At 48.4% G+C, this 14,442-nt stretch overlaps 6 protein-coding genes across 6 annotated transcripts; 2 read left to right on the plus strand and 4 right to left on the minus strand.

The window, feature by feature from the left end:
- Positions 1-333: 333 nt before the first annotated feature.
- Positions 334-908, minus strand: LTR84_011800 (uncharacterized protein; the record flags this gene model as incomplete). The annotated part of the gene is made up of 3 exons (XM_064855328.1): positions 334-490; positions 549-738; positions 797-908. 3 exons carry the CDS (start codon positions 906-908, stop codon positions 334-336), a joined length of 459 nt encoding a protein of 152 aa, XP_064708917.1.
- A 1,472-nt stretch (positions 909-2,380) lies between these two features.
- On the minus strand, positions 2,381-3,090 carry RPS18 (ribosomal 40S subunit protein S18B; the record flags this gene model as incomplete). Its single annotated transcript, XM_064855329.1, has 4 exons — positions 2,381-2,678; positions 2,734-2,872; positions 2,929-2,955; positions 3,087-3,090. The coding sequence occupies 4 exons, from the start codon at positions 3,088-3,090 to the stop codon at positions 2,381-2,383; spliced, it is 468 nt and encodes a 155-aa protein (XP_064708918.1).
- Positions 3,091-3,624: 534 nt separating this feature from the next.
- On the plus strand, positions 3,625-5,265 carry LTR84_011802 (uncharacterized protein; the record flags this gene model as incomplete). The annotated part of the gene is made up of 1 exon (XM_064855330.1): positions 3,625-5,265. The coding sequence occupies one exon, from the start codon at positions 3,625-3,627 to the stop codon at positions 5,263-5,265; it is 1,641 nt and encodes a 546-aa protein (XP_064708919.1).
- A 1,781-nt stretch (positions 5,266-7,046) lies between these two features.
- Positions 7,047-7,946, plus strand: LTR84_011803 (uncharacterized protein; the record flags this gene model as incomplete). The annotated part of the gene is made up of 1 exon (XM_064855331.1): positions 7,047-7,946. One exon carries the CDS (start codon positions 7,047-7,049, stop codon positions 7,944-7,946), a length of 900 nt encoding a protein of 299 aa, XP_064708920.1.
- A 2,059-nt stretch (positions 7,947-10,005) lies between these two features.
- On the minus strand, positions 10,006-10,642 carry LTR84_011804 (uncharacterized protein; the record flags this gene model as incomplete). The annotated part of the gene is made up of 2 exons (XM_064855332.1): positions 10,006-10,360; positions 10,515-10,642. The coding sequence occupies 2 exons, from the start codon at positions 10,640-10,642 to the stop codon at positions 10,006-10,008; spliced, it is 483 nt and encodes a 160-aa protein (XP_064708921.1).
- A 327-nt stretch (positions 10,643-10,969) lies between these two features.
- LTR84_011805 (uncharacterized protein) lies at positions 10,970-11,845 on the minus strand (the record flags this gene model as incomplete). Its single annotated transcript, XM_064855333.1, has 1 exon — positions 10,970-11,845. The coding sequence occupies one exon, from the start codon at positions 11,843-11,845 to the stop codon at positions 10,970-10,972; it is 876 nt and encodes a 291-aa protein (XP_064708922.1).
- Between the last annotated feature and the right edge of the window lie 2,597 nt (positions 11,846-14,442).

Consider the following 14,442-nt stretch of genomic DNA (forward strand, 5'->3'; position numbering starts at 1 on the left):
AATCGCATTGGCATTAGGGGTATTATCTATATTAGGAGACTCATGACACTACTGAGCAGACGTCTTTGACTGCCATCCTTTCCACATTTCACATTCGCTCATTTGTCACATCAAAGTCGGGAATATCCCAGAGGCATCATCTCAGCCTTGCTGGATTATGTCTCTGCATGATGGCGTATGTCCTTCTCTTCCCTCGCCTCGCCTCGTCCAGGAATTTTTTTGAACCACCGTATAACATTTCCCTTCTGATCGGTGCTGCTCATCTCGTAGCAAGTAATATCGTTATTCATTACGATTTTCCGGCCAAAAGAGACATCAACCACCATCACGACATTAAGCAATAGACCTTGTCACATTGAACACGATGATGGCTCCAGTGTCACTCTCACATTCAGCTTGAGACAAGTCGCAATGATAGCGCTTCGTGCCAAGGAATGTGAGATTCACCGGCGCGAATTTGGTGACCACGTTGTATGGATATTCGCCGACCCTGTGTAGATTAGGTCAGTCATGATCCAAGGAAACTGGTCCGCACAAGAAGATCTCACTTGTCATCAATGTAGGTATGCTTGAGATCAAGAGAGAAGTTTTGCACACCGTGCCATGACGTTACCCGAACACCAAAGGTGCTATTATCACAGGTGTCTTGCCACAGGACAGGAGGTGATAGCCCAACTGCCCATTCGATACCACAGCGGTTGGCGCCAACCTCTGGGGTATCTTGATCTCTGAAGTCGACTTGGAATAATGTCAGTATTGGACCGTCAGGCATGGATGCCTATCTCGGAAGGCTTACATGAGACAAGAGTGCTTTGTTGGGATGTTGGATCTGCCTGGAAAGGCGAAGAAGAGATGATATTAGAGATTTCGAAATTTGCAGAGAAAGCTGATGCAACATGGCAGCACATGTGAGTTATTGTCAGCAGAAAAAGAGTGGATGAGACAAGCATGTTGGCGACTTGGGATTGCTGAACGATCTCTGCTCAGGGTCTAGCCGTGTGAGGAGGACGCAACCAGTGTAGCGAGGAGGAGCAACTTTTGGTCTCACAGTAAGAGCTCGGTTGAAAATTGGACAACAATGTTGATATCAGAAGTACGTGAGAAGAATTTGAGGAGCAGAAAGAGAGAAGGGAGGACCGTGAAGAAGGGAAGGAGCGACCTTCTCATTTATGTGTTGCGCTTGCAGCAAATTGCAAAAGTGATCGCCATTCTGTTGCTCACCTGCATTGTTCATTGTTCGGGGACATTACCAGCAACGTGAATCACAAACATGCAAGGGAGGGATCCTCTGCTGGTGATTGCTTCCCGCGTGTATGTGAAGAGAAAGACAAACGACGACTCAATTGTGTCTCTTGGCATCAATCATGTCCAGCCAGCTTGCTGCTTGTCAAACGTCATTCGCGTTCTTTCCAGAATGCTACATCAAATGATCTGCGACTGAAACAGTGCATGAATGTTGGCTGAGTTAGCAACTGAATCCCCGTGGCTTGGGTAGGAAGAATGATGCGAGTGGAGGAATCCCCTTGCATTCCGATTCCCGCTGCTTCTCAGGTCGCGCCAGATGAAATCATGGGAGTGCTTCGGAGAAAAGAAGGGATTGAAACTTAAAAAGAAATGTGGTTCAGGCTACACAGGTCAATGGTGATGCATGTCACGCCAGGGTCAATAGGAAACTTGATTGGGGACCAAGGTGTATCTGGGAGCGAAAATCCTCCTGGGAATTCATTGTCATAAGCCGGGTTCCCATGTCGTGGTGCGGCTCCGAGACATATCTGAGCATGAAGGCCAAAGCGCTGCAAAGTAATGGATTTGGTGTAGCACATGGCAGGCTTAACAGTCCTGCTCGGCGGGACTCCCAGCCAACTTGAATCCGGGAATGTCTTGTTGTGTGACCCGTGTCTTGGAAGAGATTGAATGGCCACACGAATGTGTTTGTGCCAGACTGACGATCAGTAAACACTGCAACTTACCATATTCTGCGTGGATTCCCTTCCAAGCCTCAGTCAATCCAGCCTTCTTCGTTCATCTTCTGACAACTTGTGTGGAGATGATTGAAAGCTGTTATCTGTTCCCCGCTTTACAGACTGCAATAAGACACTCAGGAAGAAAGAACAGGAATCGTTACGAAACGTACGTGAACCCGCGAGGTGATGAATGAAAAATGGTGAAAAAGTAATGATTTTGATCTTTCGCCATGCATTGCCCGGGAAGCCTTCTAAATGTCGACTCCCATCAGTATTTGTGGAATCGTATCACCGTTCATCATCCAAGCCTCAGCCACATCGATTTTTGACTTTCAATCGCTATGCAGGACCTGGGACTATTTTGGTGATCCATCGAAAACCCCAACACCACCATCACCAAGGAAGAAAGCAATCGTTTAACCCTTCTTCTTGCTGACACCAACAGTGCGACCTCTTCGGCCAGTGGTCTTGGAATGTTGACCTCTGACACGGAGACCCCAGTAGTGTCGTAGACCACGATGGGCTCGGATCTTCTTCAGGCGCTCCAAATCTTCACGTAGCTTACTCTCCATACCGTTTGCCAACACCTGGGTGTTCTTGCCATCAATGATGTCGCGTTGTCTGTTGAGAAACCACTCTGGGATTTTGTATTGTGTGGGGTTTTGGATAATGGTGACAATTCGTTCGAGTTCTTCGGTGGTGATTTCTCCGGCACTGTATTCGATCATCAGCGTCTTTCCCTTCAATTCCCTTCAATTTCAACCCATACCGCTTGTTCAAATCAACATCGGCCTTCTTGCAAACCAAGTTGGAGTAACGACGACCGACACCCTTGATGCGGGTCAAGGCGTACATGATCTTCTGCTTTCCGTCGACATTGGTATTGAGGAGACGGAGGATGAACTGGACTGTGGTCTCATAGTTAGTACCGGAATGATGGACGGTGGGACTCGATAATCCGTACAGTTCGACTTCTCTCCGCTGACGAGAGCTGTGTTCAAAAGTTAGCGAACCAAGTTTCAATTCGACATTTGATTGTAGTGAGGCGCGATATCGTTCATGAGTCGTTTTCGAAAACTCTGAATCGGACATCGCGGTCCTCAGCCAGGCTTATAGACTTACACATGATGGGCAAGTCTCTCTTTTGTCTATATTGTCGACGAATGTGGTGTTGCGATGTCAAAAGCCCTCAGAAGTTCTTGCAACGATTTGGGACTGCGAATTGTGGGAGTCGAAAATGATCTAGTCTGTAATTGGAATAGCGGTAGTGGCATGCGAGTCTTGGCACTGCCCCGTCACGTGGACTGTGGGAAGGCGTATCACGTGAATTACATCATCACTTTCCTGGTATCTGACTCTGCCCCGATAACTGAAACCGCCGACTTCCCGATGACCATGGCCGCTGTTCTGTTGCTGTAGCAAGCAGGCATCTCCGTTTACGAGTTCAGGTCCTCAATCGTCCTTCTTCTTCCTTCTACTTCCTTTCCTCTACATACTGCTTCAATATCATCAATCCATATTGTCAAGTTGTATCTCAGCTTGAAACTGATCATCTTCCATCTATTGTTCCTCCCAGGGCGAGCCCCCACTAATCCTCAACCACTCTTATCGCTGCTGCCTTGACTGGTATAGCAACGGGAATCTGCACCATCACCCCATCATGAAGGCCCTTTCCACAGCTTTGCTGGCTGGTGTGGCCACGGCTGCCATCGCACCACAGCAACAACCTCTCCAATTTCCCAAGACCTTCCCGAAAGAGGCCAAGAATGTTATTGACAAGCAACTCCACAACCTGAAGGATGCTCTAAAGGGTCTTACCGCAGAGACTGCCGCCATTTGGGACGAAGTGGCTGCATTGTATCCAGAAGATATGTCTGCCGCTAGCTTTTTCTCTGCACCGAAGAAGCATACCCGTAAACCCGATCACGAATGGGATCACATCGTGCGAGGGGAAGATATCCAGAATGTTTGGGTTGAGAATGCCGATGGCGAGAAAGAACGCCGTATCGACGGCAAACTTGATACTTACAGCCTTCGTGTCAAATCGGTTGACCCTAGTGCTCTGGGCGTTGACCCAGATGTCAAGCAATATTCGGGTTATCTGGATGACGATGAAAACGATAAACATCTCTTTTATTGGTTCTTCGAATCGAGGAACGACCCGAAGAATGACCCCGTCGTCCTATGGTTGAATGGTGGCCCCGGCTGCTCGTCACTTACCGGGCTGTTCCTCGAACTTGGTCCGTCTCGCATCAACGAGAACCTCGAATTGGTGTACAATCCGTACTCTTGGAATGCCAACGCTAGCGTCATCTTTCTAGACCAACCTGTCAACGTGGGCTATTCGTACTCGAGCTCCAGCGTCTCCAACACCGTGGCCGCTGGAAAGGACGTTTACGCCCTGCTCACCCTCTTCTTCGAGCAATTCCCAGAATACGCAACCCAGGATTTCCACATTGCCGGAGAATCATATGCTGGGCACTATATCCCTGTGTTTGCTTCTGAAATCAGCTCGCACAAGAAGACCAACATCAATCTCAAGTCGGTGTTGATTGGAAATGGTCTCACCGATGGATTGACTCAATATGAATACTATCGCCCTATGGCTTGTGGTGACGGTGGCTGGCCTGCCGTGCTTGACAAGCAGTCATGCCAAGCAATGGACAACGCCTTGCCTAGATGTCAGTCTTTGATCCAGAACTGCTACGATAGCGAAAGCGTCTGGTCATGTGTCCCTGCCAGCATCTACTGCAACAATGCTCTCCTTGCACCTTATCAGCGGACTGGTCAAAACGTCTATGATGTTCGTGGAAAATGCAAGGATTCCAGCAACTTGTGCTACCCCGAACTTGGCTGGATTAGCAAGTGGCTCAACGAGAAAAGTGTCATGAAGGCTCTTGGTGTTGAGGTTGATAGCTACGATTCTTGCAACTTCGATATCAACCGGAATTTCCTCTTCCAAGGTGACTGGATGCAACCATTCCATCGACTAGTGCCAGGGCTTATTGAGAAGTTCCCAGTCTTGATCTATGCGGGTGACGCAGATTTCATCTGTAATTGGCTAGGCAACAAGGCATGGGCCGACGCTCTTGAGTATCCTGGTCACAAGGAATTCAAGGCTGCTGCTACCAAGGATCTCCGCATAGACGATAGCAAGAAAGGAAGAAAGATTGGAGATGTCAAGTCGTCTGGAAACTTTACTTTCATGCGGATTCATGCAGCTGGTCATATGGTCCCTCTTGACCAGCCAGAAGCTAGCTTAGAGTTCTTCAACAGATGGCTCGCAAAGGAATGGTTCTAGACGGGATGGTTACATGTGATTGCACATGATTGAAGGTGAGGTGGTATTATTGAATCTAGGATAGGCCGGTCTTTATCCTCTAGAATGTATTGGAGCATGCAGATGCGCTGTGGTATGGAAAGGCAAGGCCAAGGCGCAGTCCTTGGTTTATCACAAAATTGTATGGACTGTGTATGATAGTAGCTCATGTTGTGACCAGTGTTTACACCATCAATCAGAGTCGGTTCACATTTTCAAATGCAATGGATCCTTGATCCTTCAAGGATGCCTCCACTACGGGACAGGTCGCTCGGTCCGTGCCTATTCTCATCGTTTTTGTCTAAACCAATATTGATGCGAGCCGCGAAGAAGCAATAGTCTGATGCGGCATGGATCCGAAGTGGCCAGTTTGACCAGTGTCGATGAAAGCCGTTTTGACTATCACGCAGAAGTTGGAGTTTGAGAGCGCTTGAGTGCAGATGATGATGGGCCGAGATAGATGACTGACAATCATGAACAAGCGACCGCCGAGCGATTCTCTATTCTTAGCATCATGTCAATTGTAAACCATTGGTCGACCTGTTGGTCATCGAGGTTCCAAGGTGGTTGTTCGATAGGAGGAATTTCATCACACCAATCAAAGCCTCCATAAGCGCCCAGTCTTTCAGGTCGAAAGGTCGGCTCCCACATTTCTTTGCCGGCTTTTCCTTTCTCATTCTCTCTACGCGCCCGATCTATTTGTCCCCTCTTTCAAATCGACCTATCTGGTCTCTACAAACAAACTGTCCTGCAGCACCGTATCACCCAGTCCATGTGCATCTGGCCAACCCGCTCCTTTGGCCTTCCACCACTTGACTCCACGGCCTATGCAGCCAGACATGATCATGCATACCTCTTTTGGTGCTCCACCAGGTTTGTTCCATCTAAATATGCCATCCCCAGCCCGACCGTTGTCATGATTTCTTTCCTCTCTTCACACAAGCAAGTCTTGTTAATTCTGGTTGTGCGGTAACGAGCTATTCCCGAGATTCTTTTGCGTCCTTAACCTCTGCGAAGATAGTGTCTGGTACACTATTGATAATTATCATCAACGTCAATTCAAAACACCAATAATATCAATATCACCATCTCTTGTTGTCTTGCTATCGAGCTGTGCTCGTCATCTTGCTTCAAGAACATCACCTGTTTTGCAGACAACGACTCTACGACTTACAAAAGAATTTTGATAATCATTCCGAGGAAACCATCATCGTTGCCGGTCAACGATCATTCTTTCCACAAACTAATAGCTCAATACCCGCACACAACCAGCCTTGCTGTGCTCGCTCAACAACTAGTCCTTTCAAGCTCGATACTTTTTGTTGCTTTTCATACCCGTTTCGAACCTCGGTTCCAACTCTACGACCCAGGCCACCCTTCGTCGTGAATGCAGGTCAATCTCAGCATCATAATACTAGCACCTTTCAAAATCTTCCTAGATATCTCAACTATCTGTTGAGGAAGCTCTGCCTACAGCTAAGATCAACTTTTGGTCCCACCGGCCAATCGCTTCACGATCAACTCCCCGGGGAATCGAGTCATAACTGAGCCTCAGCTTGATTCGATCGACTTCTTTGCATCATATATCATTTATTCTTGACGATCATATTCGCCACTTACCCAGCTCTTCAGCATAATTGACGATAATAACGCACTACAGTCTCTACGACAAGCATTTTCTTACTTTTACGACAACTACAACTAGTAATCAACTCGAAAACACACACACCAGTCAACGGGAATCCTTCAAGCATTAAAATACAATGTCTTCCCCAGCCGTTCAACTCTCTTTCACCCTTCGCACCTCTCCCAACGTTCGGACCGTACACTTACTCGGTTCCTGGGATGGTTACAAATCGCAACTACCATTGTCCGCTGTCAAGGACGCATCCGCCAAACCAGGAAGCTGGAAGGGCACATTCCGCTTTCAAGGATCCAATGCACTCAAACTTGGCAGCCGATATTGGTATTATTACATTGTCGATGGATACCACGTCTCTCATGATCCCGCCAAAGAATTTGTCACTGAGAAAACCACTGGCCGCAAACTCAACGTGATCGATGTTCCCGCTGGTGACAGAAAGGCCTCTCGCCCCACAGTCAACACCCAGAATCTCTCGAACAGACACTCCCGTGATATTCCAACCGGTCGTGCCTTGAGTCCCGGAAAGATCCAGCACCCAAAACCAACCAAAGCATTCGCCAGTCGTGGACTACGAGAAGCAGATTACGATACATCCCCCATTGATGACCTCGAAGAACGCTTTTCTGGTTACCGCATCAGCTCTGGCGGCTCATCGGCCTCACCATCTGATCTCTCTGATGACAGTTCAAGCTCAGGTACAGCCTTCAGTCGTTCATCGCCATCCAGCTTGTCAAGCGTGTCCAATCACTCATGCCGCTGCGAACGCTACGGTGTGACAAAATCAGGACAACGCGTCAAGATTGACTGCGGCGGGAAACGCTGTGGTTCATGGTCATCTAGCTCTAGTGAGTGTGATAGCCAAGACAGCGATGATTCTTCAGAAGATGAACGTGAATATCGAGCTCGAATGAGACGAGAACAGGAGAAGAAATCCTCCTCTCACGGCCACGGTAGCACTGGAACTAAACGTCCTGAGGAACACCGCCGTGCCGTGGTCGTTGAGAGACGACGGAGATGAATGAAGACATACAGGAAGATGAAGACACCTGACACGGTGCCTTTTTGTGTTTTGTTCAAATGCCCCATGCGAAGTCATTCCTTTTTCGTTGACGCCCCCCCAAAAAAAGAAAGAATGTGTGGTGATGGTAATAGTCCCCCACCTTCTCTCCGAAACGGCAAGCGCACTTAACATTTAGACCAAGTCATGTCCAGGATTCCAATAGACTAAACTCCAATCCTTGACAGAGCCAGTGTCCCACACAAGTCGCCCAAGCACTCAACATGTTTCCTAACATAGTTGGACAGGTCCACCAACCACTTGAGCTTGCTTTGAGACATACGACTTCCGGTCAACGTTATCTGCAGAGAAGGTCAAGCAAACGACAGTGATGTGAGCAGAGAGGAACGAGGAAGGAAAGAAGGCAAGTCCACGACCTCGTGGCAATGGAAGCAGGAGATGAGACGGAACATGAGGCCAGATGCAGAGAGCCACGGGCCCGACACCTGCCTGAGGCGATGGCAGATCGTACGAGGAAGAGGAGGAACCCCCAAATCCAAGGTCAAGGTCAATGTCAATGATGTCCATGGATCGAGTAATCCGGTTTTCCCAGCACTCTGTATACTCCCAGACACAATATCTATAGCTGCTCGACCTCGGTAGCTTCGGTGTATAGAGATTTGTTGGAATGCCAGACGCACACAGCGTCCATGCTTGCATCATCAAACGTGTCAATGACATCCAAGATTCCTTGCAGCGTGCCTCGCCACGGCGATTCTCGTAAAACGCTGTCCATGGCATTCGTATTCACTTCCCAGATGTGCGGCCCATTAGATATGTTGGTGGCCACTGTGCCTCTTCCCCCCTCACCTGTACCAACTAACACCCACCATGATTGGCAGGCTGAGGCCACCGAAAGGCCAGTTAATATCCGGACTCTCTCTTCCTTCTTGCCCCCCCAGAACATTCGTTCTCGTGACCACCAACCCGACCCGACCCCGGCCCCACACGCCTCGCCATGCGTCCTCAGCGTGGCAAACGTAAAAGTAAAGCAAAGGCCATGCTGCAATGCCGCACATAGGCAAAAGCAGTCCACTCGCAGAAGTTCTCGTCTTCACCTGCCGCTTTGAAGAGGAGATGCATGACCAGCAGTGACTTAACACGAGGGTGTGTTCCGTCGTGTGGGTGCCGCGGAGCGTCTTAACCAAGTGGACACTGGGGGTCAACCCGCTGGATTTAGTGTGTGGGGTCTCTACGTTTACTAACTTACTGCTGATCCTCTTGTCGTTCGGGGCCGTGATCCGAGGTTGGATCTCTGCACATCTGCAGAGCGAGGTGCTTGGATGCATTGTGCCTTTTCTCAGGATACCTACGCAGGCAGAAGAGGATGCTGCGTTGTGTTGAGGGCTCGAGATTCTAGCTTATCGAACTTTGGTAAACAGATCGCCCTGAGATGAATGTAGGGTGGGACTTGAAGTAATCGTATATTTGGTGTGCTGTTTCATGGTTATACATTCTTGATTAACCTAAGTAGATAGGTATACGTATAGGTATGGGCAAGCATCGTAAGGACGCCATAAGAGCAAGCGAGAGCTTAGATCGTTAGAGAATATCAGATTGCCGTGACCACGCCGTTTTGGAAGAAATCCTGTGGTCTGTTCCTCCAGTCGTGTCCATATTTCCAATCATATATGCTCAGAACTCCGAGGAAGGTGGTGATTCCTGCTAGACTTCGACTCATCCGGTTCAAGTTAAACCTCACAAGTGTTCCTTCGCAGGGGGTTTTCGCTATCGAGAAGGGGGGAACCTGTATTTACTCCGGATGTTGTTTTGTAGCGTGCCAGTCATTAATGCCGGAGGATCTGATCTATTGATTGTAAAGGCGCTCCTCACAATCCTGACCCGTTATAGGGTAATCGAGAGGAAATGGCTCTCCTGTCTGTGCAGATGGGCGTGAAAAGGCGTGGGATCTGCCTGCTGCTCAATCCGTGCTTTGAGAGGGTAAGCAGCTTGAGGGGTTAAGGGGAAGTATCCACACGAATCAATTTCAAAATGTCAGTGATGTGCGTAAACGGTGGTTTTATCGTCCCAAAATCTTCCTCAGATGAGCACCATGACTATCACAGTCTGCCTCCAGTGGCATGAAGTCAAGGAGATTACCCGTCCCTGACTCACTTATGTCATCGGTGCCGTTCGCCTCACCATTACCATCGGCACCTTGTGTCGAGTATGGTTTTCGTTCCAATTTCTGCACAATGAGTTTTGTCAATGTCCAATAACTGTCAGCCGAGGTTTCGAAACCGGACTCATGTACCATTGACCTCGTGACCTCGGCACGGACGTCGTCCCAAACTATCTTCCAATTCGCGAGGGCGAGTTTTATCGGGATGAATGCAGGATCGGTGCTCGCGCCATACAAGGAGGTTGATGATGTCCTATTTAGGGGATCTCCGACCAGATGTTGCCAGCAATGGGTGAATAGTACTGCAAAGTCAATGACAGGTTAGTAGCTTGTTCAACACATTGCGGTACTCAGCCGCACATTACAAATAAGAAGGGTTAGGGATCGACAGACCATGTATCAAGTACAACATATCCCAACAGCACATGGATTCAGACTGGAATAAGAGTTTGATTTCCGACTGAGGCTGGAAGAATCTCTGAAAAGCCTCGATCAATTTCGGACGTGGCGGTGGAAATAAAGCCTTTTGTAACATGTTACTATAACTCGAAAGCTCGAAATATTGCGCTTGACAAGGCAACTGGAGATCGACTTCACAGTAGTGAATTCTTGGTGGGACATTGTTGAACATGCACATAGCAGCATCCAATGCAAGGAGAACATTCATCGTCCTGGATCACAAAGGTTAGCACCTACAATTACTGCTGTGGTACCAGGGGTTTGATCACAAACTTACCGAATACGGCTTTCGTTTCGTATCCAACGTTGGAAGGACAATTCGTCGGTGATTGTGTAGTTTCTGTGCTGAGCAGTCGGTAAACGAAATGCTCTCGCAATCTGGTCAAAAGTCAATGAAATCTCATCACAGATTGGGCTCGTCACATACATTTAGGGTCCTCATATAACGCTCCCTCCTCGCCCTGCGGCGGCCTGCCAGATTCCCCGAGAAGTACTGAACTATAATCATCAGGTAGGCACCTTGAAACATCTGAAACTGATAGTAGAGGGTGTCCTCATCTGGAGCCTCTGCTAGGTTGATACTCCCGATATACTCCTCTCTGAATCCTGAGCAGTTAAATATGTAGGCTTCAATGACGTCCAACAAGGTCTTCCAGGATGCAACTTTGCGTGGATCGGAAGAATACATCGCACCTAACGCAGAGATGGCGATAAGGAGATGTATGGGAACCAGTGCGGGTTGAAATGAAGGACGATGCAATATTGGACAATGTCGGTAATAATTGCCAAAGAAAAGCGATATACAATGGTCGAGTTCCACATGCGTGATCAGTTCTATGGCGGAGTAGATCTCTGGACTCATGCTTTGATTTTCGGGATATTGATTGGCAAGGCTGGCCGTTGTATTTATCAGGATTTGCCTGATCTCAAACGCGCGAGGCTCGAGGTCTAAAGCCGAGCTAGGAAACAACCCTGCGGTACTGGTCAAGTCTCCAAGATCGGCGTTGAGTGGGTAGGTGCCAAAGGTCAGCGTCTCGAATCCTCCAAAGAATGAATCGAAATTGACACCGTCATAACCAGGCATGGCGCCGCCAGCGAAGACATCGCTTCGATCATAATCTTCGCTCCAATGCGACGTTTCTGAACAATTTTCGGGCTCGACAACTGTGCCTTCCTCCTCTTCGAGATATGGAGAAGTTTGATTATCTCGAATTGGGAATGAGCCAACGATCCCGTCTGGGTTGAGTAAGTGCTGAATGGGAATGGCGTCGCGGCTCATTGGTCGAGATTGATCTTGCAGTATGGACAGACTTGTCGCTACATCAAATTAGGAGTTGGTTGCATGTTAAAGCAGGAACAAATACGTACACCTGATGCACTCCTTCCCCAATTCCTGACAACGAGCACAGGGGCTCTCTTGGTTGCATCGTGTCCTCAGCTTGACGCAAGACATGCAAGAAGATCTTTTCCGGCCTTTGCTTTGGCCGTCCGGAACAGGTGCTTCACCCCGTTCCTTGCATCGAAATTGATGTGCTCGAAGTACATCGCTGGCAAATTCGGTCAACCACGGCTATTGGAGTCGTGATTTCAGAACGCACCTTCGCTTGAAACATTTTGAACAAAATGTGCAGGTGAATGGTCTCTGCGCCACATCTAGAGTATGATTAGACATCTTGCGGTTTAGAGTTATACGGGACTTTCTCTAACGCTGTTGTTGATGGCGAAGCATGTGGGCTTTCCTGACGAAAGACTTATCACATGATGGACAGTTGAATCTCTCATGCCGAGAGTGTGCATGAGTTGGATTCATGATTTGATGATCATCACCAGATCGCAGTACTGGCGTCTGAAGCAGGATGGCCGTCATATGTGTTGAGTGTGGGGAGTTAAACCATGGAAATTGTTCTTTTCCCAACCTCTGAAGTCGAGCTCCGCTTGCTTGCTAGCGTCATCGATCAGGTCACCAGGGAATGTATTCGTCCTGGGCTGGGAAGTTTACGATTTTGTTCGATAATTGTTGAGAGTGTTGTTGATTCAAATAAGTCGCGAATCGTAGGTTGAAGATGAGGGTGAAATTAATGGTCGGAAAATAGTTTCTTGCCAAACACTTTATGCCAGGGATGCACAAAGGGCACTAACTAACCACAGGCGACCCCAGATCTTACCAATCGATTTCCCTGGGGTGGAGGGGCTATTTTGTTCTTGGATCGAATCGCTTGAGCCTAGCCTGGCAAGATGAGTAAAAGTGGTGAGGATAGTGATATCCAACAGAACAATGCTCTTCATGACCTGCTCAATAATGGTCGGCTGAGTCTGATTGAGGAAGTAAGTTGCATGGGAACAGGGGAACAGCCTGAAGTCTAGCTGAGAAGCAGTTTGAAGCAAGCCAGAACAGTTGGAAAGGAACGATTGCGGGGTTCGAGTTGCAGGAGCATTGGCCTTCGAGCTCCTGGTGGAGCGAGCAGGGTACTTAGGTAACGCACAAGGCACGGCCCATCAAAATAGATACGAAGTAGTACTTCGTGGGCTCGTACTTTATTACACCAAGCTGCGCTCGAGCTATGATCAGCTACTACCGGACGTCATACGTAACCATGTATGTATTGTAGGCATCCGTGGAATCGATACTTGCGCAAAAGGAGCGTGAAAGTTATATTTCAGGAAAGATTGGCACCGATGGGCAATTCGGCTGGCCTCAAGAGGGGCATGGTAATGGAAAGAAAGCCTCACAACTTCCTCTAGGCATCCCCAGGTATTCATCCCGCCTTGGCAACCGCCTGGAAGCTGCTGCTTCACAGTCCCTTACGGTCAAGGCTTGCAGGAGAACCAGTGTTTAACAATGCAGATCAATGCCTTTTAAGCAACCAAGTGCTGGCCCATTGTCGATTACGAATTCTAGCCTGAGCCGCTGGATGATTCCGTGTTTAGTCCATAGAGACAGCTAAAGACCAGATTGTTCATATACTAGGAGGTGGGCCTGCCAACGATGATCTCAGAGATGGAAATAAACGCCTTTCGCCATCAATCCTGTGCATGTTGATATCTGGCAGACTCAAGCAAATCAGTCAAGAGAACGTTGGGGCCTCGAGTCAAAACAACTCTTCTCAAGCTGCCCGTGGTAGTCAAGTTGGTCTGAAGTGAAGAATAGTCGAGAAACGTCGTCTGAATGCTTCAGCAAACGGTCCAATTTCTACTCCAGTGCCAGCACTCTTGACCACAAGTATCGTGATGCTTGGCTTAATTCCGGGGTTAGTGTCTGCATTTAACTCTGGAGAATAGATCAAACTACTGGACAATTTTCAAGGTTGCGGGCGATCTCACATTAAAAGCATCTTCAGCTTAATCCACGGGCTGGTCTAAAGACGGTCCCCTGATTCAGAATTCAAAGCATCCCACTGGAACCTCCTTGCCAAACCTCTCACCAGTTTGGATTCTTGTAGAGGTTTTGATATTCGACAATCACGTCAGCACTGCCCTAGTATTCGGACCTGGTGCAGATCTGTCAACATAGAAGGTTCAAGATCGACAGCAGGCGTGCATCTCCACCCCCGAGCAGAAAGAATTCTCAGTGGGGCCGCTGGGGAAACTTCTTTCGGTGCTATTTCCTCAGACTCCATCCTAAGCTAGGTAATCCAGACCCCCACGCCCGAATTAACGTGCTTGCACTACTCTTGATCTTGGTCGTTAATCAATGCCTGCCGGCTATCTACCGAGGACAAGATACTGTCACTTGTACTGAGAAGAGTCAAATATCTGGTGCTCCGTACTCCGTCATATTGTCATTGAAAGGCGCGGGGCTCGGCATTCGCATATCGTCTTTATATCAGCATGGTCTCGTGATCCGATTTTCTGCTTCATCAACTTTACGACGCTTGG

Source organism: Exophiala bonariae (genome assembly GCF_035927105.1).
Source record: "Exophiala bonariae strain CCFEE 5792 chromosome Unknown scaffold_6, whole genome shotgun sequence".
Taxonomy (NCBI): Eukaryota; Fungi; Ascomycota; class Eurotiomycetes; order Chaetothyriales; family Herpotrichiellaceae; genus Exophiala; species Exophiala bonariae.